The 27962-nt window shown below is 47.9% G+C and overlaps 2 protein-coding genes and 1 pseudogene across 2 annotated transcripts in view; 2 read left to right on the forward strand and 1 right to left on the reverse strand.

Moving 5' to 3' along the window:
* The first annotated feature begins 2863 nt into the window (after nt 1–2863).
* LOC136157694 (vomeronasal type-1 receptor 4-like) lies at nt 2864–4065 on the forward strand. The gene is made up of 2 exons (XM_065919499.1): nt 2864–2891; nt 3116–4065. Exons 1-2 carry the CDS (start codon nt 2864–2866, stop codon nt 4063–4065), a joined length of 978 nt encoding a protein of 325 aa, XP_065775571.1.
* A 7544-nt stretch (nt 4066–11609) lies between these two features.
* Nucleotides 11610–12521, forward strand: LOC136157695 (vomeronasal type-1 receptor 4-like; annotated as a pseudogene).
* A 6253-nt stretch (nt 12522–18774) lies between these two features.
* The window catches only part of NLRP13 (NLR family pyrin domain containing 13), a 30720-nt gene continuing 21532 nt past the window's right edge, over nt 18775–27962 (reverse strand). Inside the window, exons 5-10 of the mRNA XM_065919500.1 lie at nt 26729–26896; nt 24533–24700; nt 22036–22206; nt 20825–20995; nt 19840–20010; nt 18775–18949 (exon numbers count right to left, since the gene is read on the reverse strand). Coding sequence (XP_065775572.1) covers nt 18775–18949; nt 19840–20010; nt 20825–20995; nt 22036–22206; nt 24533–24700; nt 26729–26896 — 1024 coding nt within the window. The remainder of the gene's footprint in view (nt 18950–19839; nt 20011–20824; nt 20996–22035; nt 22207–24532; nt 24701–26728; nt 26897–27962) is intronic.

Below are 27962 nucleotides of genomic sequence, written 5' to 3' on the forward strand. Positions count from 1 at the left end.
CGTCACTAGTCCCCACGCGTGGGTGAGGGTGATGAGCACTGGGGGTAAGATCTGCTCCTCCCTGGAGACGCCCCAGACTCTCCATGCAGACAGTGTCACCTCCACTCCAGATGACATGATAATGGCCCCTCTGTGGGGAGATCGGGCCCAGGGACCCCGTCCCTATAACTGGGGCCCGTCCTGACTGACACTTCCCTGCACAGAGCGTGGAGCCAAGTGCAGGCAGGTGAGTGCACCCTTGTGTTCAGTCTCAGGGCAGGAAACGGGAGAGCAGGCTCTCCAGCAGGAGAGGCGCTCAGAGCTGTGCTGTCAGCACCTTGGACAGAACAGGTGCCCCCGGCCTCGCCCTGAGCTGCCCCGTCCGTGCCCTGGAAGGACGGGTGGGAGGTGGGAATGTGCTGGGGTGTGTATCTGAGTGGGACCAGAGCCGTGAGTTCACTGCAGACCCCTGGGCCTGGGGGTCCCTGACACTGAGGGGAAGAGGGAGGGGTGACTGTGGAATCTGTGCCAAGTCCTGTGTGACCAGAGCCACTGAGACCTTCAACCATGTTGAAAGGAAGTCTGTTGATATTCTCAGACCTAATAGATTAGGGTTGGTATGAATATATGCGGACATATTTTTGTGCTGAGTTCATTAGAGCTGAAAAACCCTACAGCATGAAGTAAACCCTGATGACGCAGACCCACACAGAAATACACAGAGAGAATTACACTGCTTAGTAATGACAGATACATTTTTCCTATTTTCAGTCCCTCTTCAGTTGGATGAAGGTTTTCACTAATTTCGGCAAAGATACTCTCTCCATTCTGTGTGGGTTTTGTGTTGTGTGTGATCCACATATTTTTCTCAAGAATATGGAAAAAATCCCAACTGTCCTTCCTTAACCTGAGGCATTATGGAAAGGGGAAAAAATTTGCAGTGAGATGAAATTCAGGTAATTTTCAAGTCTGCCAAGAGATGTGAGTGATGGAAAATAACCAATGTACACTTTTTTTTTTTTTTACTTAGAAATTAGAATATGACTGGCTTTTGTAACTTACAAAAGTGGGTGATACTTTTTTTTTTATTTAATAACACCTCATGCAGTCTAAAACAGGTGAATACAGAGAAGGACCCCAGGCGGCAGTCCTGGCTAAGACTGAGGACTTCCATCGAGGGGAGCTCTGAGACGAAGCTGAATGATTCTGCACTGGACGCGGCCTGCTCCGCCCTCCCCCGCTCCCCGTGTCCCTCTGTGCAGGGCCGAGCTCCCAACTCCTCTGTCCATGGCCCTGGGCACACGATGCACTCTCTTAGCAGGGCTTTCTTGTTCTCTTAGGAGGCCTGCATAGACCAGCCCCGATTTCTGTGCTGACCTGGGGTGAGGTGAGTCAAATTCTCCTCTGAAGGCTCAGCATCGCGTTAGCTCCCGCTGCTTCCACTGGCTTGCGTGTGCCTAGTCACAGCACATACGAAGTCCAGACAGTTTGATCATTCGCTCATTCCTGCCATGTCTGAATCTAAAGTTTGCTCTGTGTCTCCAAATTGTTCTCTGCCTTATAGTATGCCTAGGAGTTTTCCCTTGACACCTGGACATGATGTTCTGGGTAAAAGGAACTGTTAACCTTCAGTGATGTGGTGGTGAGGTGAGGGGAGAGGGGAGATCCTACATCCTACGATGAGGTCCCAGTCTCTCCGAGAGCCTGTGCCTCTGGACTGTGAACCTCACCAGCGTCTCTGCTTTTTTTCTCCTCAGTCAATTGGGCAGGATGGCTAGTGTGGGCTGGATGCTGGCTATTTCCCTTCCCAGGTCAGTCAGGCTCTGAGAAGACCCCGGTTAACAAACTCTAGTTAACAAACCTCTCCTAAAGGCAGATTAAGAAGAACCTCATGCTCTGATGTATTTCAAAATGGCTCTTCCCCTTCCAACCCCCACTGAAAGCACAAAGAGATTTTTCCACTGATTTTTTTTCGACTGATTTTTCCTCAAAGAAATATCACAAAACTCAGAACTGTAGGGATCTCCCTATGCCTTGGTCTTCCTGGAGTTTCTAATTACCAGACTTCTCCACATGGGGCCTCCAGCAACCCATGGAGCCTACATAAATCCATCGTAAATCCATTATAGTGCAGGGTTTTCTGCCCTGGGTCCGAGGTGTTTCCCTCATGAACCTGTGCTCCAAGAACCTCGATCCCCTCTATTCACTGTCCATCTCTCCAATCTTGGAAGCAGAGATTTCCCCTCTGTTCTCGCCTGTCTTAGGAATCCAAGAATTTACAGAGTATTCTGTGTTTTAGTTGTTGTTAGGACAGATTGTTGCCTTCCATGAGAGAGCAGAAGCCAAAACTGCATGACTGATGTTTTATTGTTCTTTTGTATTTCTGATGAGCTGTGAGTTCTCAAACGTGGACAACTGGTTCAGTGACAACTGTATTAAATTTAGTCAGACTCTCCTGTAATCTCAGTAATACTGTTTCATTTTTCAAAGTTAATATGTTACTATAATAGAATGATCATACATTCTAAAGGGGAAGAGTATATCACTGTTTTTCTCTGTCACCTGTAATACGTATATTCAGGACATATTATTTAACACCAATTATTGGTCAACCAGGGCTTCCCCAGTGGTGCTATTTGGTTAAAAAAAAAAAAAAAACCCACCTGCAATGCAGGAGACATAAGAGACTCGAGTTCGATCTCTGGGTCGGGAAGATCCACTGGGGAGGGCATGGCAACCCACTCCCAGTATTTTTCATGCAGAATCCCATGGACAGAGGAGCCCAGTTGACTACAGTCCACGGGGTCACTAAGAGTTGGATGCAGCTGAAACCTGGTGTGCACGGACGCGTGCATTGGTCAGTCATGTTATTGATCAGAGAGACATGGTTCTCAAGTTCCTGGACCTCACAGGCTAGTGGACCTTCAACTTATACAAATGAACAGAGATAAATACAAAATAGTAAGCGGGAAATTGTAACTGACACCATGCATATGTTCTCTAGGTTGAGACCCTCCTGTGGAGCATGACAATGTCTCCCTTCTCAGGAGACAGAAAATGCAAGAATCCTTTTGCACTTTGATTGTGTAAGAAAACTTCTGATATCATCACCAGCTCAGCCCCCTTTCCACTCCAGGACACTCTGACATCCTCTCCATGTCTGTTCACAGAGATGACCTGAGAAAGCCAGGGGAGGTGGTTCTGGAAATGATCTCTCTGTTACAGATGGTGGTTGGGGCTCTGGGTAATGTCATCCTTTTCTTCCACAGCATCTGGCCGATCTTGCTTGGCCGCAAGACGAGACCAACAGAAGTGATTCTCGCCCACATGGTTGTGGCCAACCTTTTGATTATTTTCTCTCCTGGGATTCCCCACATAATGGCTGCTTTTGTTTTGAGGAAGCCCCTGTCCGACCTTGGGTGTAAGTTTGTGTATTACATCCAGAGGGTGGCTCGCAGCACCACCCTATGCTCCACCTGCGTCCTGAGCACCTATCAGGCCTTCACTCTCACCCCCAGGAGAGCGGAGTGGGTGATGCTCAGAGGAGGGGCCCCCAAGGTCATTGGTCCTTCCTGCTGCACCTGCTGGATGTTCAGTTTCCTAATGAATATCTATGTTCCTGTGACAGTCACTGGTCCACAGGACACAAACAACTACACTGATAACCACGGCAAGTGGTTCTGCTCATCCTCAGCTGCTAAAGCATGCTTTCTGTACTTGTGGTCCGTCTCTGATGCCGTGTTTATCGGCCTCATGGCCTGGTCCAGTGGCTCCATGGTGCTTCTCCTGCTCAGACACCACCAGAGGGTGCAGTACATCCACACCCCCACTGGGCACCACAGATGCCCCCCGGAGACCAGAGCCGCCCGCACCGTCCTGATGCTGGTGGTCACCTTCGTCACCTTCTACGTGCTGGATTGCATTTTTGCTTTTCGCATTGCTGCATTTTTAGATTTTCATCTATCGTTACTTCATACTGCTAACATTTTGGCTTCATGTTTCCCCACTTTTTGCCCCCTACTGCTGCTCCTTAGGGATCCTAAAACTTACAGGTCCTGCCCTTGGGTTTTTAGGCGTCATGGCTGAAATAGTAAATGTGAAGAAGTTTAAATATTAGCTCCAAGTTCTCTATTTTATAACTGTTTACTGAGCACTATTTATTTTGAAGTATAATTAGCACACACCATTACAGAAGTTTTGGTTGTACAACAGAATAATACAGTATTTGTGTGTTGTAGTTCAGTTGCTAAATTGTATCTGACTCTTTGCAACCCTATGGACTGCTATGGAAGCATGCCAGGCTTCCCTGTCCTCCACTATCTCCCAGAGTTTGCTCAAATTCATGTCCATTGAATCGGTGATGGCATCCAATCATCTCATCCTCTGCCACCTTCTCCTTTTGCCTTCAATATTTCCCAGGATCAAGGTCTTTCTCAGTGAGTCGGCTCTTCACATCAGGTGCCCAAAGTACTGGAGCTTCAGTTTGAGCATCAGTCCTTCCAGTGAATGTCCAGGGTTGATTTCCTTTAGGATGGACAGGTTTGATTTCCTCACAGTTCAAGGGAGGAGACTCTCAAGAGGCTTCTCCAACACCACAATTCAAAAGCATTAATTCTTCGGTGCTCAGCCTTTTGCATGCTCCAACTCTCACGTCCGTGCATGACTACTGGAACAGCCATAGCTTTGACTATACGGTCCTTTGCTAGCAAAGTGATGTCTTTGCTTTTTAATATGCTGATCACGTTTGTCATTGCTTTTCTTCCCAGAAGAAAGCTGCAGTCCGTGGCTGCAGTCACCATCTGCAGTGATTTTGGAGCCCAAGAAAACAAAACCTGCTGCTGCTTCTACTTTTCCTCCTTCTAGTTGCCCTGAAGTGATGGGACTGGATGCCATGATTTTCATTTTCTGAATGTTGAGTTTTAGCCAGCTTTTTCACTCTCCTCTTTCACCCTCATCGAGAGGCCTTTTAGTTCCTCTTCACTTTCTGCCATTAGAGTGGTGTCATCTGCATATCTGAGACTGCTGATATTTCTCCCAGCAGTCCTGATACCAGCTTGTGACTCATCCAGCCCATCATTTCGCATGATGTTCTCTGCATATAAGTTAAATAAGCAGGGTGATAATATAGTCGTGACATACTTCTTTCCCAGTTTTGAACCAGGCTATTGTTCCTTGTAAGGTTCTAACTGTTGCACCTTGACATTCATACAGGTTTCTCAGGAGGCAGGTAAGGTGGTTTGGTATTCCCATCCCTTTAAGAATTTTCCAGTTTATTGTGATATAGCATAGTCAATAAAGCAGAAGCAGATGTTTTTCTGGAATTCCCTTGCTTTTTCTGTGATTCAGCAGACGTTGGCGATTTAATCTCTGGTTCCTCTGCCTTTTCTAAACCCTGCTTGTACATCTGGAAATTCTTGGTTCACATACTGCTGAAGCCTGACTTGAAGGATTTTGAATATAACCTTACCAGTGTGGGAAAAGAGCATAGTTGTCCAGTAGTGTGAGCATTCTTTGGCATTGCCCTTCTTTGGGTATTTGTATAGAATGCAAAACATCACAAGTCTAGTTAATATCATATCTGCATATAGTTAGGTTCGTCTTGTGGTGACAGCTTTTAAGATTGCTGTCTTAGCGACGTTCAGATATGCAATAGAGTATTGTTGTCACATCTTGTATACCACCTCTGCATAATTATTATTATTTATAAAGCAAAGTTTGTACCTTTTTTCTATTTACTAATTCTTTCCTTTCTTTTTAAAATTTTGAGCATGCGTGCAGGATCTAGTCCCTGACCAGGGATTAAACTTGTGCCCTGAGCAGTGAGAGCACCAGGTCCCCACCAGCGGGCAGCCAGCGAATTCCCTCTGCCTTCTGACATGTGTACTCTGTGCCGGATTTCTACATAAAATCCCATCAGCTTAGAAGGCAAATCAGCGTTGGCACTGCCTTGAGAGATCTGAAAGTCAAACCATGAAATAACAGCTCAAGGACTATTCGCAGAAACGTTGAGGAAATAAATCAGTTACCCTCTCGGACAGTGTAAGTCTCTGAAAGAACTGTCCTTTAATCGGTATCATTTGAAGTGTGTCCACACACTTGATTTCCATATTAGTTTGACTAACACCTGATGTACGTTGATTGGCACTTATTCCAATATTGGTCCCAATAAATATCACTCCTGAGTGGTGGGGAGATTTTATTTCATGATGATGCTATGAAACCTGGAAAATGGAGGTGATTTTCTACACTCTTTTGTGTCTTTGTTTCACTTATATTTCTTTAATATGCTGTAATGCCACACATAATTATCAATATTGTACAATGGATCGTTTTACCTTTAAACCTGGACTTTCTTTCTATATTTGACCCTCAGTAAATATCACTGATTTGATGGATGGAGTAACAGGAAGGAATAGTAGAAGGTGCCCACGCCTCTTTGTCACATAAACGTTTAGTTTTCATCACTGTTGTGCAGAATCTTCGGGCTTTGTTTTATGCTAATCGCTATTTTCTGAGTTCCTTTTCTCTAATACTGTCTTTTAGGGATGTGGCATATTTATTATTACATTTTTAAAATAGGTAGTCTTAATGTGTAACTCTTTGTATAGAATGCTCTAGTCATTACATAAAGGTTCACAAATTCTTATATTCTAGTTAGAACTACTGTGGTCATTTCAAAGAATGTGTAAGAATTGAAATGCTCCAACCATAATGGATAAAGAAACATACCATACACATGCTGTACAAAGCACTCACTTTCGATCTAAAGACACACAGACTGAAAGTAACAGGGTGGAAAGAGATATTCCTCACAAAGGAAAATCAAGAGAAAGTCAGAGTAGCAATACTTATTAAGACAAAATAGACTTTAAAATAAGGTTGTTATAAGAGACTAGGAAGGACACTGCATAATGACCAGAGGATCAGTCCAAGAAGAAGATGGAACAGTCGTAAATATATATGCACCCAACAGAAGCACCTCAGTACAGAAGGGAGATCCAGTGTGTGTGTGACACCCGAGCCTCTCTCAGTCTGGATGAGCCCATGTCAGCAGCTCAGTGGCCCCCTGGGACTGGAGCGTCCACCCTGGACGGCTCAGATCTGGATGCTTCCACCAGCTCAGCCAGAAGTCTGCTGATGAGTCGTGGGTTTCAAACATCAGGATCCAGGGTATTAGTAATTCTCTTTGTATCTTCATTACCTAGTCGAGGAATGGCACATAGTAGGTCCAAACTATCTCTACGTGTTTGTCTCAAGCAACATCCCCATGGTGAGTAGTCATTCAGCATGCTAGAATGATTATCAAGCACTCTGTCCCAGACAGGGGCCATGAATGTACAACTGTATAGAAGCAGTAGATGTCCTGTCTACCTGGGCTATCCTGGAAAACCCATGTTTCTGAAACGTGGACGTGTCTGCTGCCTTCATGCACCTATTCTCCACAGAAGGAGCCTGATGCAGAGCGTTGTGGTGCTCCTTCTCCTCCGTGCTCCCTCGGGAGAATGATCCCAGGCCTGCTGCGCATCTAACGGAGCAGGTTTCAAGGATCCAGATGCCAGTTTAAACTTTCAACTAGCAACTGATCATTACAGTGATCAATTCAAATAATTCTAAAGTCTAATATTGTCCTAATAAGTTCATCTTGCTAACCCCTGTGTGCACGTCTAGGAACGCATGTTACCAGGCTCATGGACTAGAACACAGGGACAGGCTGGACATTCAATTACAGACTCAAGGAGGGTGGTCTGTGGGTGACTTGAAACAAATGACAGAGTCCTTGCAGAGTCATGTGGATATGAGAGAGACCTGAGGATTCTGAGGAGGGAAACCCTGGCTTCAAAGGGGGCATTTTTCATATTAAACAGACCTGAGACCATAAATAGAAAGGGCTGTGGAACTTAAACTGAGGAGAAAGCCCAGCCTCCAGATCACATCCTGATGATCAGTGTGAACACACTTGGAACAGTTTGGAAAAGTGAGACCATGAAGGAAAATGGCCAACAGGAAACAGGGAAGGGAGCCCTGGTGCACTGTGAGTGTCCCTCCCCGTTATGACTTTCACTCTAAACTTGGGATCTCCCACAGGGAACACAGAAAACTCTCCCTGCCCTCTGCTCAGCTGCCCTTGTGGACCTTCTCAATAGTTGCCAGGAGTCGTCACTAGTCCCCAGACGTGGGTGAGGGTGATGAGCACTGGGGGTAAGATCTGCTCCTCCCTGGAGACGCCCCAGACTCTCCATGCAGACAGTGTCACCTCCACTCCAGATGACATGATAATGGCTCCTCTGTGGGGAGATCGGGCCCAGGGACCCCGTCCCTATAACTGGGGCCCGGCCTGACTGACACTTCCCTGCACAGAGCGTGGAGCCAAATGCAGGCAGGTGAGTGCGCCCTTGTGTTCAGTCTCAGGGCAGGAAACGGGAGAGCAGGCTCTCCAGCAGGAGAGGAGTTTGAAACTGAGACTGTGCAGGATACAGGCGGACTCTGCCTCACTCTGAGCGTCCACACCCAGGGTTGCAAACAGGTGGACACGACTGAAGCTTGGCACGCACGCAGGCAGCGTTGTTTCTCAAACCAGCGCAGCTGAGCACAGGCAACAGGGCGCAAAGGTCAGAGCCAAAGGAAGAGCTCCAATACGAGGTTAGGTCTGTTCTCTGTTACGACCGGGTCCATGGTGAAACGTAGCTTTCTAGGCAGGCCATGGAAGTTGCAGGTAATCATAACTCAAAGCAGAGATCAGAATCCATACGTCTTGTATTTCCTCCTCCTGTTGTTGGAGATGCTGTGGAATAGCAGCAGCTGATGCCCACGGGATGTTTAGTGTCCAGACACTGTGGGCAGAGAATCTATTAGTCAGCAAGGTGAGCCGTACTTGTTCCCGTACAACTCTCAGCGTATTGAAAGAGAAACTGTTGGTTGCTCAGTCGCGTCCGACTCTTTGCAACCCCATGGACTGTAGCCCACCGGGCTTCTCTGCCCATGGGATTCTACAGGCAAGAAGAGTGGGTTGCTACTCCCTTCTCCAGGGAATCTTCCTGACCCAGGGACTGACCACGAGTCTCCTGCATTGCAGGCAGATTCTTTACCATCAGAGCCACCAGAGAAGCCCAAAGAGAGAGGTGGAGTAAAAACAAAAGCAAAGAAAAAAGAAAACAAAACATAGATTTAGGGTTGTTGTTGTTTTTTTTTTTTAGTAAATGACATTTTATTATTCAAATTCTCTGATGTCAGTGTACAACAGGAAAATCACTTCCTCCTCATAGAGTGACTTTCATTTCAGCAGCAGCATCAGTGGGAGGTAGGTATAGGAACAGTGGAATGTTAAAGAAAGTTCATCTTCTTTCCAATGGAGCAAGAATTTCAGCTTCTTTCCCAAGGTAACATCTGCATTTACATCAATGATCTTAACCAGATTTGCTTCTTCTAGTATCTGAACTTCTCTTTCAAGTTTTCTTTTTGTTTGTTTATTATGTATTTTTTAATTGGAGGCTAATTACTTTACAACATTGTAGTGGTTTTTGTTATACATTGACATGAAGCAGCCATAGGTGTACATGCGTCCCCCATCCTGAACCCCTCTCCCACCTCCCTCCCCATCTCATCTTGAGACTGAGATAGCAAATCAGAAACTTTCATAGAGGATTATCATCAGGTGACTGTGAGCAAGTGAAACCAAGTGGACTGGAGTCTGAAGAAGCAAGACAGTTGAAGTAGTGGGAAGAAGGGAATTCCAGGAAAATGGAAGGATGTGAATTGTTGTGATAAAAGGAAAATGTGTTTCTTTTTTATTTTTTTAAGGGAAGTAAATTCAGCTGGACTCAGGACAAGAAACACTAGTACGATGGGAAATGCCTTATGCGCCTGACCTTGAATGTTATAATCATCCCTCACATTCCTACCGGGTGGAGAGTTTATCTTTTCAAAAAACCAGCTCTCTTCTTTGCTGATCTTTTATTTCTCTGGTCTGTATTTCATTTACTTCTGCTCTGGTTTTTGTTAATTCTTTCCTTCTGGTGGCATTGGGCTTAGTATTTTTTTTTTTCTTTTAGTTCCTGGATGTATACAGTTACATTGTTCCTTAAAATCTCTCTTTGGGGACTTGCCTGGCGGTCCAGTGGTTAAGACTTCCAATGCAGGGGGTACAGGATCCATCCCTGGTCCTGGAGCTAAGGCATCCCACATGCCTTGAGGTCAAAAAACCAAAACATAAAAACAGAAACAATTGTAACTAATTCAATAAAGACTTTAAAAATGGTCCACATCAAAAAAAAAAAAAAAAAAAACCTTAACAAAAAAAGACTAGTTATCATATTTGTTTCCAAGTTTAGCAGGATTCTCATTTTTACAAAAACAAAAACTAATGAAGATGTAAAGCAATCTGTCTGTGCATTGGGTCTAACAACCAAAGTATTTTATTAGCTTTCTGGTGACATAACTGACAAGCAAAAATTGTACTTATTGAAGGTGTACACCTGGATGTTTTGACTGAAGTGTTTATGTTTACATACGGCCTGAGGCAAGCTGGAGACTGCTCTGGAAAAATCTCTCCACAAATCTCTCCACTCTCCAGCAAGTCAAGACCTGCAAAATTATTAATGATTAAAATTCTTTGCAAACTAAGGTTATTTTCCATACTAAATAGATTATCTGAGGGACTGTCAGCAGCCTGTATAGTCAGAGTGCTACCAATTTTATGATGGGTGTTTTGTATGCTATCACATCAATGTAAAATTTAGATTTCTCCACCGTTGAAACTATATTCTCTGAAAGTCTTAATAAGTTCTGTAACCCTGTAATATGTATATTATTTTGCCTTTGTTTAATTTTCTTCATGCATGATAATGGTAGGGAGGATGAAAATGAATTATAAATATCATGCAGGCACAGACTCAACGGACATGAGTTTGAGCAAACTCTGGGAGACAGTGAAGGACAGGGAAGCCTGGCGTGCTTCAGTCCATGGGGTCAAAAGGGCCAGACGTGACTGAGCGACTGAAGAACAACAATGTATTTTTATTCTTGTCTCCATTCACTTATTTACCAACTACACGTTTATTAAATTTAATGTATTATTATGTGTCAATCATATATACATATTTTTTTTTTACCAACATAGGCATGGCTTCTAAACTCATGGGTTTTACATCTGTGTAGGGAGTCAGAATATAAAAGTAAACAGAAAGAAATACAAAGTAATAATGATAAAATGTGAAATAGGTGTCAATGGTATACTTCTGCAGGTTAAGTCCCTTCTGTGGAGTATGATAGTGTCTCTCTTTTCAGAATAGAAGGTGTAGGACCCGCGTACAAGGTCATATAAGAGTCCCCATGTCTGCACTAGCAAATCCTGCTCTTCACGCCAGGCTGCTCTGAAGCCCTCTCCGCGTGTGCTCAGAAGGATGTGAGAAAGCAAAAGTGCTAGCTGCTCGGTCGTGTCCGACTCTTTGTGACCCTGTGGGCTGTAGCCCACCAGGCTCCTCTGTCCATGGGATTCTCCAGGCAAGAATACTGGAGTGGGTTGCCATTCCCCTCTCCAGGGGATCTTCCCGACTCAGGGATCGAACCTGTGTGTCCTGCATTGCAGGCGGACTCTTTACTATCTGAGCCCAGAGAAACCCACGTTCAAAAAGATGCTACCCGCCCCCCCCCCCCCCCAGAAAGAATCAGGGGAAACATTTCTGAAAGCCCTGCTTCTGCTCCAGGTTGGTACCGGGGCTCTGGCCAACATCATTGTCTTCTTCTGTAACGTCTCCCCAGTCTTGCTTGGCCACAAACAGAGACCCCCGCAGACAGCTGTCACCCACTTGGCCATGGCCAACCTCCTTGGTTCTTCTCCCCGCTGGGGTTCCCCACACAATGACTGCTTTTGTTTTGAGGAAGCCCCTGTCCGACCTTGGGTGTAAGTTTGTGTATTACATCCAGAGGGTGGCTCGCGGCACCACCCTGTGCTCCACATGTGTCCTGAGCACCTATCAGGCCTTCACTCTCACCCCCAGGAGAGCGGAGTGGGTGATGATCAGAGGAGGGGCCCCCATGGTCACTGGTCCTTCCTGTTGGGTCTGCTGGATGCTCAGTCTCTTAATGAATTTCTGGATTCCTGTGAGCATCTCTGGTCCACAGGACGAGCACAACTATACTGATGCCCAAGGCAAGTGGTTCTGCTCACCCCCGGCTTCTAAAGCAGGGTTGGTCTACCTGTGGTCCATCTCTGATGCTATGTTTCTTACCCTCATGGTCTGGTCCAGTGGCTCCATGGTGCTTCTCCTGCTCAGACACCACCAGAGGGTGCAGTACATCCACACCCCACTGGGCACCACAGATGCCCCCCGGAGACCAGAGCCACCCGCACCATCCTGATGCTGGTGGTCACCTTCGTCATCTTCTACCTGCTGAATTCTGTTTTCACTTTGTATATCAGGGCCCGTGATGATTTTCACCTGTGGCTGATGCAGGTCTCAGATGTCTTGGCTTCATGTTTTCCCACTGTTTCCCCCTTCCTGTTGCTCCTTAGGGATCCTAGAACCCCCAGGTTCTGCTCCTGAATCTTGGCAAATATTTGGGGAAACAATGGAAACAGTGACAGACTTTTATTTTGGGGGGCTCCAAAGTCACTGCAGATGGTGACTACAGCCATGAAATTATAACACGCTTGCTCCTTGGAAGAAAAGCTATGACCAATCTAGACAGCATATTAAAAAGCAGAGACATTATTTGGTGAACAAAGGTCCATCTAGTCAAAGCTATGGTTTGTCCAGTAGTCGTGTATGGATGTGAGAGTTGGACCATAAAGAAAGTTGAATGCTGAAGAATTGATGCTTTTAAACTGTAGTTTTGAAGGAGACTCTTGAAAGACCCTTGGACTGCAAGGAGATCCAACCAGTCCATCCTAAGGGAAATCAGTCCTGAATATTCATTGGAAGGACTGATGCTGAAGCTGAAACTCCAATACTTTGGCCACCTGATGCAAAGAACTGACTCATTGGAAAAGGGCCTGATGATGGGAAAGACTGAAGGCGGGAGGAGAAGAGGACGACAGAGGATGAGATGGTTGGATGGCATCACCGATTCAATGGAGATGACTTTGAGCAAGCTCCAGGAGATAGTGAAGGACGATGTAGTCAAGGGAAGCCTGGCGTGCTGCAGTCCATGGGGTCACAGAGTTGGACACAACTGAACAAGAACTGCAATTAGTGAATATGTAGGGGTCAATAAAAGAAGAAACCACCGGCTGGACAGAAGATATATTTGTCTTCATCAGTAAACCTCCAAAAGGATATTTCCCTATTGATACTCTACTCATCCCAAGAAATCCGGCTTGAAACATCCAAGTCTAGCAACACCGATGTTCAATCAATCACTGTGTCCATTAAGCAGATCACTCTCCTGCTCCTGGACTTCTCCTTCCTTCCAACCCACTGCTTTCAGGACACAGAGCTTCTGTTTCACGGTTCCAGGGAGCCTGAAGTTTATCAAGCTTTGAGTAGACTATGGCATGGGACCAGATTTTGAGTCTGTAGTAAAGGGTCATGCAAATCCCTTTGATCCCATCACTTCTTTTCCTGAATCACCACTCATTCTCCAGGTAGGTAAACCTGCTTTTGATTCCCCAAGTCCAGATCATTAGAAATAACAGGTCCCAGCCCTCCCAGACTTCAGACACTACTACAAAGCTACAGCAATCAAAACAGCGTGGCACTGGCACAAAAGCAGAATCCGGATCAATGGAACAGAATGGAGCCCAGAAATAAGCCCATACACCTAGGTCAGTTCATCTTCAACAAAGGAAGCAAAAATATACAGTGGAGAAAATACAGGTGCTTCAGCATGTGGTGTTGGGAAAGCTAGACAGCCATGTATAAATCGATGAAGTTAGAACATTCTCTCACACAACACTCAATAATAAACTCAAAATGGCTTAAAGGCTTATAGAGATAAGACACCATAAATGCTTAGAAGATAGACAAAACGCTAACAACATAAATCGTACCAATGGTCTTTTAGGTCATTCTCCCAACGATAGAAATAAGAGCAGAAATAAATGGGACTGCATCAAACTTAACAAGCTTTTGCGCAGCAAAGAAAACCATAAACAAAAATACAAGCTACAGAGTGGGAGAAAATATCTGCAAATGACAGGACTGATAAGGACTGGACTTCTAAAGTATACAATTAACTCATACAATTCAGTAACAAAACACCCAATCAAAAAGTGGCAGAAGAGCTAAAGAAACATTTCTCCAAAAGAAGACACCAAGATGGCCAATAGGCACATGAAAAGATGCTCATCATCACTAATAATTAGAGAAATGCAAATCAAAACTACAATGAAGTACCACCACACATTTATCAGAATGACCACCACAAAAAGTCTACAATAATGCTGGAGAGGGTGTGGAAAAAAGGGAACCCTCCTACACTGTTGGTGGGCCTGCAAATTGGCCCAGCTACTATGGAAACCAGTATGGAGGTTGTTAAAAAACAAATTCCCATACGATCCAGCAATCCAACTCCTGGGCCAACATCCACACAAAACTGCACCCAGAAAAGATACATGCATCCCTCTATTCACAGCAGCACCGTTTACAATAGCCAAGACATGGAAGCAACCTTAATGTCCATCAACAGATGAATGGATGAAGAAGATATGATTACACACACACACACACACACATAGTCTGAGCCACTGGAACGCCAGGCAAGTCCCTAAAATAAAATTTTTAAACAAACATAAACATATCCCCATTCTAATTACTAGTAACCCAAAGTGATCTAAACCTTTGATTTTTTTTTTTTAAAGCATGTACCTTGACACTTCCCAGGTGGCACCAGTGGTGAAGACCCTGCCTGCCAAGGCAGGAGATGTTAGAGATATGGGTTCAATCCCTGGGTTGGGAAGATCCCCGGAGGAGGGCATGGCCATCCACTCCAGCATTCTTGCCTGGAGAATTTTGTGGACAGAGTAGCCTGGTGGGCTGCAGTCCATAGGATTGCAGAGCTGGACACAACTGAAGCCCTCGACACACAACCTGGACACTACATTCTCACTCAGTTCATCTATTCTCCCCAATGTCTCTATCACGGGTTTCATCTGCAAATAACAGGTAGATGGAGGTGCAGAAGGAAGAAAATGTTAAGGATTGAGTTTCATTTAATAGTGAGGGCACGTGGACAAAGGGTCATGGAATTCAACTTACCACAAGATCCCACTGGATCTTGTATGGATCTTGTAAGCCATGTTGGTTCTTTAAAAAGTAGAGTTGGATCACTAAAGCTCAGTTATTTGACTCATGTCCTCTGTGGTCTGTTCAAATCATATTCAGTACACTTGTGTTGAAATCAGTACAACAGGGATGTCCTACCTACAGGGTTTTGTGGATTCAGACACATTATGAAGGTCAGATAGCATTACCGACTCCATGGATATGAGTTTGAGCAAACTTTGGGAGACAGTGAAGGACAGGGAAGCCTGGCGTGCTGCAGTCCATGGGGTTGCAAAGAGTTGGACATGACTTAGCAACTGAACAAAAACAAAAAAATGAAGGTGTTTTATAAATCATTAAATTCAAAATAAAATCTCCAACTGTGCCCTGAGACCACCGGGAGCACTTGCTTATTGAAAAGGAGGATAAGAGAGAATCTTGGGTGTTAGGGAAAGGGAGAGAAAATGACCATTTCATAAGTTCCTACTGTTCATATACTTGTCATGCATGACACCATCGATGTCACGTCATATCCTGTGTGGGACCCACGTTAGATATTTTCAGATCGGTGGATTACGCTTTAGATGTAAACACAGCCTGGGATCTTTCACAACAAGAAGCAAAGGCCGAAACTGGGTCTATTTGCATATTAAGAATCAGTCTAGCCCACTTCCCCAGGAGTGTGGGATGGGCATGTACACACGGCTGTATTTAAAATGCATAACCAGCAAGGACCTACCGCGGGGCACAGGGATCTCTGCGCGGTGGTATGTGGCAGCCTGGATGCGGGGCGGGGTGGAGTTTGGGGGAGAGTGGGTACATGTGTATTATGGCTGTCCTCCTGAAATCATCACAACACTGTTAATCAGCTATCGTCCAATACAAAATAAAATGTTAAAAAATAAATAAATACAATTTGTAAAACAAAAAATCAGTGGAGGAGTCCATCAGGCTAATTTCATCACAGTATTATAATTGTGGAATTATAACTACATCTATCCCACCTCTCAATCCATGAGAAATGAAATTTTTTATTTCAAGACATTTTTTTATATCCTTTGCTTTATTTAATCCTCTTAATGGCCCCAAGAATTTAAATTATTACATCCATGAGGGGAAAAAAAAACTTACAGGTAAGCCAATGTAGGATCCTGGGCCAAATACAGACTTGGGTTAGGATTCTGGAGACTGGGCATTTGACATGCTGCCTGTCACAGACTGAAGGGGCATCTGGAGGCACTGGCTCATTCGTCTGCATGAACGGAAGTTCCTGAGCAACACACGCGTCCGGGAGGCTGTCCTCCCAGGTCGGGCCACGGTGAACCTGGGGTGTCTCCTCCCTGGGTCACCACCACCATCTCTCTTCAGGGTCATTAAAGTCCCACTGAGACGTGACTCTCAAAAAGCACCCCTTCTCGTGTAGTTTCTCCAAGTCGGCACTCACTACAGAGCACAAGTCTTTTCCGAGCCTGCAAACATAGAGACAAAGGAGAAGAGGTGGAGACAGAATGAGATGCTAAGATGGGTGTCCCAAAGAGAAGCCAACTTTTACCATCCCACGGATCTCTCTCTACCTCCAGCGTCACGCAGAGAGATTCCAAGGCACTAGAGCTCCTTTCCATGGAAACGCCCAGGCACAAAGGAGAGAGACGGGAAATCCCCAGGAAGGACGACGAAACAAACATAAGACGGTATTCCAGCGAAAAGCACAACCACTAAGGACATACACAGCATAGAAAACTATACTCAGAATTTTGTAATAACCCACAAGGGAAAAGAATGTGAATAGAAAAGAATAGATATTAGACACAGTATGCATAACTGAATCACTTTGCTTTACACCTGAAACCAGCACAATTACAAACCAGCCATACTTCCATTTTTAAAAACGTATGACTCAGCATCTGCAGAGATGTGGATGGGCGTAGAGACCAAACAGAGTGAAGTCAGTCAGGAAAACAAATATCATATATTAATGCAAATATGTGGAATCCGAAAACTACTGGTATACAATCTTATTTACAAAGCAGAAGTAGAGACAGACATTGAGAACAAACATAGACATAAAGGGGGGATGGTGGAGTGGGAAGAATTGGGAGATTGGAACTGACACATACATATTATTGATGCTAAGTATAAAATAGGTAACTAATGAGAATCTACTGCGCATCACAGGGAACTCTATTCAATACTCTGGCGACCTAAATCGGAAGGACATCCAAAACCGGGGATGTGGGGAACAGACAGCTGATACACTTTGCTGTGCGGGAGAACCTAACATCACGGTGAAACAACTGTCCTCCAATAAAATGCTTCATGTGCGTCTTAGTTATCAAGTTGACACTACGAAATCCTCAACGGACAGAGTTTGACCAACTTCTCACAGTGGGCAAGGTTCCCGGGTATTGAAGAGGATTCCTGCTAAAACGTGCTTAGTGTCAGGTCTTTCTCAAAAAAATAAATAGGTAAAACCACAGTTTATCTTTCTGACCTCATCTCCAGGATACTGAACAAGGTGGGAAGTGGTCTAATTCAATGCTCTTCTTTCAAACAAACTTACGGTTGCCAGTGGCGAGAAACTGGGAGAGTTTGGGACGGACATGTACGCACGGCTGTATTTAAAATGGACAACAAGGACCTACTGTAGACACAGGGAGCTGCTCCGAGTCATGTGGCAGGCTGGATGGGAGGGGAGTCTGGGGGAGAGTGGGTACGTGTATACGGACAGCTGAGTCCCTTCACTGCTCACCTGAAACTCTCACAACATTGTCCATCGGCTATACTCCAGTAGAAAATAAGAAGTTTAAAAAATCAAACGCTCTTCTTTCAATGCCCCCAAGGGTCACACAGAACTCGGTCCAACCTCGGGGCTCCGCACACATTTCTCTGACTTCCTCGGAGCACACGCCTCCCTCAGCTGCAGTCACTGTCCGTCTTCCCCGCCTGACACACGGTTCGTCCACCCAGCCTCGCCGGGACCCCCCACAGACACGACTTCCCTCACCACCCTGATCTCCACCACAACCCGAAGCTTCCCTCCCAGCATTCACGGCAGCTAACCCTGCTGTCACGGGTCTCAGATTTGTTATCTCCCAAAGACAAACACACCCCACGAGAAGGCCCAGGACCATGTATCACACCAACTGCCACGCCCTCGTGCTCGGCCAAGGTCAGCACTGGGAAGGAAGTCGCTGAGTGAACGTCTGAGTGAAACACAGTCGGCGCCAGAATCAGAAAAGTAGGGGACTCACTCCCAAAACACCCAAGTGCGTAGGACTGCGCCATCCAGTCTGGGGACCACCAGCCACACATGACTGGTTAATTCAGCCTAAAGATTAAAAAGTCAGCTTGTTCATCACAGGAACCACATTTCAAGTGTCCAGTACCTGTGCGTGGCCAGCGGCTCCTCTGCTGGACAACGTGGACACAGACCACCATGCATGACACTGGAAGCTCTGCTGGCCAGCACCGCCCTGGGAAACTGGCCACCCTGGGAAACTGGACGCCCTGGGAAACTGAACTGTAGGCTCGCTTTAGGACCTCGTCCCATTCATCCGCATCCCAACAGCCGCTTCCCCGTGTAGGAGTCGGGGGATTACCCGAGTTTCCGGAGCTTGCACGTCGACTTTCTCAAGGGTGTCCACAGCCTGTTGACTCCATCCGGCCCCAGGTCGTTTCCTAAAAGGTTCAGATTCTCCAGGCTTTTACTGCTTCCAAGAACAGCAGACAGAGGCCGGCAGCTAGCGGCCGTCAAACTGCATTTCTCCAGCCTAGGGGTGGTGGGACAGAAGCGTGAAAGATGGCCCTCCAAGATGGAGGAGCTACAGACAAAAGGGACTCGGGATTTAGGAGGAAACACTACTGAAGGGCTTCCCAGACGGCTCAGTGGTAAAGAATCCGCCTGCCAGTGAGGGAGACACAAGAGACGCGGGTTCAATCCCTGGGTCCGGAAGATCCCCTGGTGGAGGGAATGGCAACCCTCTCCAGTACTTTGCCTGGGAAATCCCATGGACAGAGGAGCCTGGCGGGCCACAGTCCACGGGGTCGCGAAGAGCTGGACATGACTGAAGACACGCACACAGCACACGTGCTACTGAAACAGACTGCTAACACACGCCAGACACTTTCCAAGTGTTGACAGGTAATGTTTAATCCACACACCAATCCATAAAAGGCAGGGGGTATCTTAAACCCCACCTGAAAGGTGAGGAAACTGAAGCTTAGCCTGCCCCAATATGAAAGAAATAATTTCAGTATAAAGTGGACGTGTTCATTTATAAGGCCCTTAAAAGGACAAAAGTAACATGATAACATTACACTTTTTCCATCTTATTTCTAAATTTCAAATACAAAATCTGAAAATACCTGCTAGCTACTAGGCATACAAAGGCAAAAGTGACAGAGGAGACGACACGCAAATGCATAGATAACAGACGTATACGCAGATGATAGATACACAGATACCTAGATGAGAGAGATTACAGATACGGAGAGATGGGAGAGGGGAGAGAGAGACTGCAGAATAAATCTTTCGGGCAGAATGTAAACTACCACTGAATCTTGTTCAAAGGTTAATGGCAATTCTTTGTACCCCTTTTGCACCTTTTCCGTAAATTCAGTGTATTACCAGAAGAAAAGGAAAGAAAAAGCACTGACTCACCCAAGTGTCTGCAACACACAACGCGGGCTCCTCAGGACGCCGCACAGCTCCTTCACCCCGCCATCCTGAACGGCATTGTTCCCGACGTCCAGGATCTTCAGGCGACCATTGCACTTGAGGGCGTGAGCAAGCGCCCAACAGCCCGCCACCGTGAGAGAACAGTGTGACAAGCTGCAAGAGGAAAGAAAGAAAATACAAATGAGGGAAAAGCAACCCTTGAACCCTTCCTCTCTACATGTTCCAGCCCGCCTTCTAAGGAAGAAAGCGACTCCAAAACCAGGCTTCTGCCAAGCCCTGGAAAGAGGAGGGTGCTGGGTAGGAGGTCTGAAAGCCTGGGCGCCCCACATACCCGTAATCGGAAGAAAGTATAAGGAACAGCCACGCAGCCCTCTCCCCGCCACCCTCAGGCCACCAACGGGCTTGTCTGTGTTCAGGACTTCTCTCTGCAACACTGACCCCCAGAGCACCCAGACTCTTTTTATTTATTATTATTATTATTTTTTTTTTTTTTTTTTTTTGGCTATCAAAGAATATTCCATCCTAAAGGAGATCAGTCCTGGGAGTTCATTGGAAGGACTGATGTTGAAGCTAAAACTCCAATACTTTGGCCACCTGATGTGAAGAGCTGACTCACTGGAAAAGACCCTGATGCTGGGAAAAATTGACGGCAGGAGGAGAAGGGGACGACAGAGGATGAGATGGTTGGATGGCAACACCGACTTCATGGACATGGTTTGGGTGAACTCCGGGAGTGGTGATGGACAGGGAGGCCTGGCATGCTGCGGTTCATGGGGTCGCAAAGAGTCAGACACGACTGAGCTACTAAACAACCACCAACACCCACCCGCACATTCCCACCTGCAACAAAACCAAGAGCCCTCTGGGGACTGGCTACTGGGCCCGGGCCTCAGACCCCAGCTGACCTCAAGCCGAGTCAGACGACCCTCCTCTCGGCCTCTGACCACGAGGAAGTGACGAAACTCACTTCAGGCTCTGCAGGGCGCAGTCTGCGTGGCCGAGGGCTACGCACAGAAGCTTCACTCCCCCGTCTCCCAGGTTGTTCCTCCTCAGGTTCAGGTGCGTCAGGCTCCGGCTCCGGAGGAGGGCGTCCGACAGGTGCCTACAGCTGGGCACGCCGAGCTGGCAGCACCAGAGCCTGTGTGACCAGAAGCGCAGAGATGGGCGCTCAGGACTGCAGCTCGGGCGAGGCACCCCCTCCCGGCCCCCTGGGGCCCCGAGGCCTGTCCAGGACACACCCGGGACCTGCCCCTGTGACCCTCTCTCAGCCCAGACTGATGCATCGAGCGCACCGAGGATGTGCCCGTCACTCATGGCTGGGTTCAAAAAAACATACGCATCTTTTGTCTTGCTTTTTTGAGCTTTATACAAATGTGTTAAGTCACTTCGGTCATGTCCGACTTTTGCGACCCCATGGACCATAGCCTGCCAGGCTCCTCTGTCCATGGGGATTCTCCAGGCAATAATACTGGAGTGGGTTGCCATGCCCTCCTGCAGGGGACCATCTTGACCCAGGGATCAAACCCACGGCTCTTAGGTCTCCTGCATTGGCAGGCGGGTTCTTTACCACTAGTGCCACCCGGGAAGCCCAAATATTAGACTGTATATAGCAACCTCCAATTTGTTTTTTCATTCCTACATTATGTTTCTGAATACCACCTGTTACTGTTTGGCTACGTTGCTTCATCTGCACTGCTGTACAGCGTTCCATTGTGAGACTATGTAAAAGTGTGGCAAGATTATTTCAGAGCAATGGAAGGACAAGCAGAAAGTTCAGGTGTCCTCATCTGGGGAGAAGCCCTGTGATGGAGGGGACCCGAGGCAAGTCTCAGCTATTGGTGCCCCATGGTTCTTGGAGCAGCATCGCCAGCAGTGTTCAGACTGTACAGTATGTGTGTGTGAGTTGCTCAGTCGTGTCTGACACTTTGGGACCCCGTGGACCGTAGCCCTCCATGCTCCTCTCCCCATGGGACTTCCCAGGCAAGAACACTGGAGTGGGTTGCCATTTCCTCTTCCAGGGGATCCTCCCGACCCAGGGATTGAACCCAGGTCTCCTGCACTGGCAGGCGGGTTCTTCACCACTGAGCCACCGGAAAGCCCAGTGATACAGAGAGGCCTGGGATAGAGCCGCCACCCCCAGGGGCCGCCCCCTGGGACCCGGAGCCAGGGGGGACTCACTCCAGTCTCTGCAGGACGCACTCGGGCCGAGTCAGGGGGCCGCACAGCAGCCGCGCGCCCTCGTCTCCGAGCGGGTTCAGTCCCAGGCACAGCCGAGTCAGGCGGGGGGTGCTGGCGAGAAGCGAGGCCAGGCCCTCACAGGCGGCCGCTGACAGGTTCCCCTTCTCCAGCCTGCAGGGGGGAGACGCCGGGTGAGCCCCGCCACGCCCGGCCCCCTTTCTCCTGCCCTCCTCTCCATCCTGGGGCCCAAGACCGTGCAAAGATCCAGTCAGATGAAGAAGAGAAGCACCAAGGAGGAGGGGGGGGTGGCGAAGGCACGACTTCTGCACCGCGTGACATTCCTCATACGTGAGGCCTGAAAAACGGCACAAACGATCTCACGGAACAGAGGGAGGCTCACAGAACTGCTTAAATCTTAATTATGTCGAATTGGTTCATCATGCTTTTCAGGTCCGCTATGTTCTTTTACTTCTCTGTACATTCACTCTAATTCCCGAGAGTTTGAAATTGAAACTCCAACTAAAAACCTTCATTTATCTACTTAAACAATTGTAATACATAATGGAACTATATGTAGCTTTGTTCTGTGTTTTCCAAACCTGTTTATCATATCTTCATAATTTAAACAATAAAAAAGATAAAATGTGTATCAGAAATCTTTTTAAATTTAAAAGGAAACTCTTGGACTCAGAGAATGAACTTGCTGGGGGGAGGCTGGGGGAAGGGATAGTTGGGGCGCTCGGGATGGACATGGACACACGGCTGTATTTAACATGGGGAACCAGCAAGGACCTGCTGGACAGCTCAGGGAACGCGGCTCTGGCGGCAGCCTGGGTGGGAGGGGCGTTTGGGGGAGAGTGGACACAGCTATTCGTTTGGCTCAGTCTCTTTCCTGTCCACTTCAAACGAACACAGCATTGTCTGCGAATCAGCTATACCCCAATACAAAACAAAACGTTTTTTAAAAAAATAAGATCTCTCCATCTCAGTCCTGCCGACCTTTGGGCCAGATGGTCCTTGACTGGGAGGCCCCTCCAAGGCTCCCTGGGTCTTCCCATGGGGCTCAGTGGTAAAGAATCCACCTGCCAACGCAGGAGACCCGGGTTCAATCCCTGGCTCAGGAAGATCCCCTGGAGGAGGAAATGGCCAACCCACTCCAGTATTCTCGCCTGGAGAATCCCACGGACAGAGGTCGCAAAGAGTGACCAAGGGTTGGACACGACTGAGCACGCACGCCCCAGGGCTCTGGAGGGTCTTGATCACAGCTGGTCTTGACCCACTAGATGCCAAGAGCAGACTCCCCTCCCCACAGGTGAAAGCCAAGCACTTGTCCAGGCACTGCCTCACGTCCCGGGCGGGGCAAAATCACCCCGGGTGAAAACCAGCCTGTTTACAGGAGGCTGGCGGAAGCCTGAGGAGGTTAGACGACAGAGACAGAAGCAGCTGATGGCCAAGATGCTGCTGCTGCTGCTAAGCCGCTTCAGTCGTGTCCGACTCTGTGCAACCCCATAAAAAGCAGCCCACCAGTCTCCCCCGTCCCTGGGAATCTCCAGGCAAGGACACTGGAGTGGGTTGCCATTTCCTTCTCCAATGCGTGAAAGTGAAAAGTAAAAGTGAAGTCGCTCAGTCGTGTCCGACTCTTTGTGACCCCATGGACTGCAGCATACCAGGCTCCTCCATCCATGGGATTTTCCAGGCAAGAGTACTGGAGTGGGGTGCCATGGTCAAGATAAGGTGAGAGCAAAGCTGGCTGAGATGGCCCCGAAGGGAGAGGTGGCCAGACGGAGCCCCGAGGGGGGGGTGCAGAGACGGGCCCGAGGGGAGGGGCGGGAAGCATGAGGGTGATGATACCCGTGCTGGGGGGAGGGAGACAACACAGGGGTCCCCGAGGCGCCTCAGACGCAGCCCCGCCAACACGCACACTCTGCCCCGTGATCCTGCAAGGAAGGGCTTTCTGCGGAAGTGGGGGTGACTTACGACAGCTCCTTCAGGGCACAGGCGGCTGTACCCGGGGGCTCCCGCAGTCTCTCCAGCTCAACATGGGAGAGTTCGTTGTCCGCCAGGCTGAGGAAGCTCAGACTCGAGTTCCTGCTGAGTTCCGTGAAGAGCTGATGGCACACCTCAGCGCTCAGGCCACAGGACTCCAACCTATCGGAGAGACCGGGGGCTTCCCTGGCGGCTCAGACGGTAAAGAACCCGCCTGCCAATGCGTTCGATCCTTGGGTCGGGAAGATGCCCTGGAGGAGGAAATGGCAACCCACTCCAGTATTCTTGCCTGGAGAATCCTCAGGGACAGAGGAGCCTGGCGGGTTACAGTCCACAGGGTCAGAAAGAATCGGACACAACCGAAGCGACTTAGCATGCATGCTCCACCCCCACGCATTCTCCCCCTCTGCTACCCTTCTCATCCGTTTCCTGCATGTTGACTCCAGCCCCCCCAGTGAGCCCTCAAACCCACGCGAGCTATCAGGGACAGACGTGGAACGCGGCAACTCACCACAGATACTTGAGGCTGCAGGCCGAGTGCCTCAGCATTCTGAACACGCCCGTGCACACAGCGGCGTCCAGGCTGTTGGAGCTGAGGTCCAGGTGAGTTAGGTGCTGGTTACCGCCAAGCACAATGCCAAGCTCCCTCAGAGCCTCCACGGGGGACACCGACTTCAAGCTGCGGACAGATGCAGGGCCGGAGCGCTGGAGAGGAGACGCTCCCGCGGCTCATCTTTCCAACACTGAACACACCCCCAACTGCCAGGACAAAGGATGTGATACAAGAGGAACCCAGACACTGGGGGGAGTCGCAGTGCTGAACTGTATTTGATTTTCATTTCTAATTGGAGGACAGTTGTTTTACAGTGGTGTGTTGGCCTCAGCCATACATCAACAGGAACCAGCCATGCGCGTGACAGGCTCCCTCCCTCTGAACCTCCCTCCCACCGCCCACCCTATCCCACCCCCAGGTCGGCAGAGCTCCAAGCTGAGCTCCCTCTGCTATGCAGCAGACTCCCACCAGCTGTCTGTTTTACATGGTTGGGTGTGTGTGTGGGCTCCCCACGTGGCTCCGTGGTAAAGAATCTGCCTGCCAATGCAGGAGATGCCGGTTCAATCCCTGGGTCAGGGAAGATCCCCTGGAGGGGGAAATGACAACCCAGTCCAGAATTCTTGCCTGGAGAATCTCATGGACACAGGAGCCTGGAGGGCTACAGCCCATGGGGTCTCAGAGAATCAGACAACTCTGAACAAGGGAAGACGGGGGTGGGGCTCCCCCATTTAAAAACACAAAACATCCTCTTCATGCCCGGAGCTGAGCTGAACTGGTTTCCTTCTGCTTTGGGAGAAGTCACCATCTCATAAACACCGAAGTCTGTTTGCCCAGGGACTTCCCTGGCGGCCCAGCATTTAAAGATGCCGTCTCTCAGTGCAACGGGTGTGGGTTCCATCCCTGCCTGGAGAGCTAAGATCCCACAGGCCTTCCAGCAAGAAAATTAAAAAAAAAAAAACAACAGAAGCAGTACTGCAACAAATTCAATAAAGACTTTAAAAATGGTCCACGCGCACACACACACACACACGCGCACACACAAATCTTTAAAATAAAAAGAGAACTTTGTTTCTCCGCCATAACGTAAGCTCCATGAAGGCAAGAAGTAACTGTTCTGGGACGTCCCTGGCGGTCCAGAGGTTAAGGATCTGCCCGCCAATATAGGGGACACAGGTTCTATCCCTGATCCAGGAGGACCCCACGCGCTGCAGGGCCTGGCGCCCGGGTGCCCTAGAGCTAAATTATTAAAGGGTCAGGTTCCCCCAGTGCAGCACTGTTTACAATAAGGACGCGGAAGCAACCTAGATGTCCAGCGACAGATGAATGGATAAGGAAGATGTGGTCCCTATATACAACAAAGTATCAGTCAGCTGTAAAAAACAATGCATGAGTCAGTTTTAGTGAAGTGGATGAACCTAGAGCCTGCTATACAAAGTCAGAAAGAGAAAAACAAATACTGCGTATCAATGCATATATATGGAATCTAGAAAGATGGTACGGATGAACCTATTTGTAGGCAGCGATGGAGATGCAGAGAATTGTGGACACAGCGGGGGAAGGAGAGGGAGGGGTGGATGGAGAGGAGCACCAACGTGTGCACATCATCTGTGTAAGGTTGGCGGTGGGGGGGGGCGGTGTGACAAGCTGCTCTGTGGCCCAGGGGAGCCCTGTCCGCGACAGGGGAAGGAGGAGGCAGGAGGTGGACGCATGTGTAATTACAGCTGATTCGCCTTGTCTGGCAGAAGCCAACACAATGTGGCAAAATTAAAAAAAACACACACACAAAGGTCAGACTCAAATAAACCAAGTAGAAATAAAGGGTGCCACATACAAGGGGATGCCACACACTAATTCTAGAGCCACAATTCATGACAGTAACTGGGCTGTTAATGGCTCTAAAGGAATCTGCTCTAGAAAGGTCCAGTCTCTCTGACCAGCTTGCCACTTCTTACTCCATCAGATGGCCATTTTTTAAAAAACTTCAGTCAACTCTGCCTAAGTACGAGTTTCATGACTCTAAGTCCCTTGATTTTATTCTCCTAAGCACCCAGCTCACTTTCAGGCTGATAGATACTTGTGACCGTCATCAAAAGATATAATTAGTTGGGTTATTCTCCGACTGCATTCTTCACACCATGAGTGTCTCACACTTACGTCAGCTTCTGAAGTCTGCACCGTGGGTCTCCCAGCTTGAGACAGAGTCTCATCACGGAGGCCGTACTAAGCTTGCTGTTACTCAGGTCCAGCTCGCGCAGGTTCCCGCTGCAAACCACCGAGCAAATATCCTCCCACTGATGCATCTGGAAATCGGCAACACTCATCCTTCGTGGGGGAAACGAGAGAGAATGCTGATGAGAGTCGGTGAAACCCAACCAGCACCCAGAATGAAGTACAGGATGCAGGAAGACACCCTCACAGACGATGCACTGGGGCCCTGAACACAGAAACGTGCAAAAAGCAGAGACGCCACTTTGCCGACAAAGGTCCGTCTGGTCAAGGCTACGGTGTTTCCAGTGGTCATGCATGCATGTGAGAGTTGGACTGTGAAGAAAGCTGAGCACTAAAGAATTGATGCTTTTGAACTGTGGTGTTAGAGGAGACTCTTGAGACTCTTGAGAGTCTGCAAGGAGATCCAACCAGTCCATCCTAAAGGACATCAGTCCTGAATATTCATTAGAAGGATGATGCTGAAGCTGAAACTCCAATACTTTGGCCACCTGATGAGAAGGGTCAACTCTTTGGAAGATACCCTGATGCTGGAAAAGATTGAAGGCAGGAGGAGAAGGGGACGACAGAGGATGAGATGGTTGGATGACATCACTGACTCGAAGGACATGAGTTTGAGTAAACTGGGAGATAGTCAAGGACAAGGAAGTCTGGTATGCTGCGGACCATGGGGTCGCAAAGAGTCGAACAGGCTATGACTTAGCAACTGAGCAACAGTAATACTGACACAGTGTTTAAAACCACTGAGGGAAAAAAGCCAGTAAGAAGCTGTGCTGTAGAGAAGCAAGAAATAATCTCAACACCAGAAGATCTTTACTTCAGGGAACGTCTGAAACTTCCTTACACCTTAGGATGATCACACATAACGTGAGGGATGATGTTGTGGGTGATAATTCTCATAATAAGTTGAGATTATTTTTGGAAAATCACCTGCAGTAAAAGCACTTACATGACCCAATACTGAACATCACCAAAACAGTCACCTATTGAAGGGATTCCAGGACAGGACAAATGATCACCAATAAGTATCAGTTCAGTTCAGTCACTCAGTCACACCCGACTCTTTGTGACCCCATGGACTGCAGCACGCCAGGCCTCCCTGTCCGTCACCAACTCCCAGAACTTTTTCAAACTCACGTCCATCAAGTTGGTGATACCATCC

Source organism: Muntiacus reevesi, chromosome 2 (assembly GCF_963930625.1).
Source record: "Muntiacus reevesi chromosome 2, mMunRee1.1, whole genome shotgun sequence".
Taxonomy (NCBI): domain Eukaryota; kingdom Metazoa; phylum Chordata; class Mammalia; order Artiodactyla; family Cervidae; genus Muntiacus; species Muntiacus reevesi.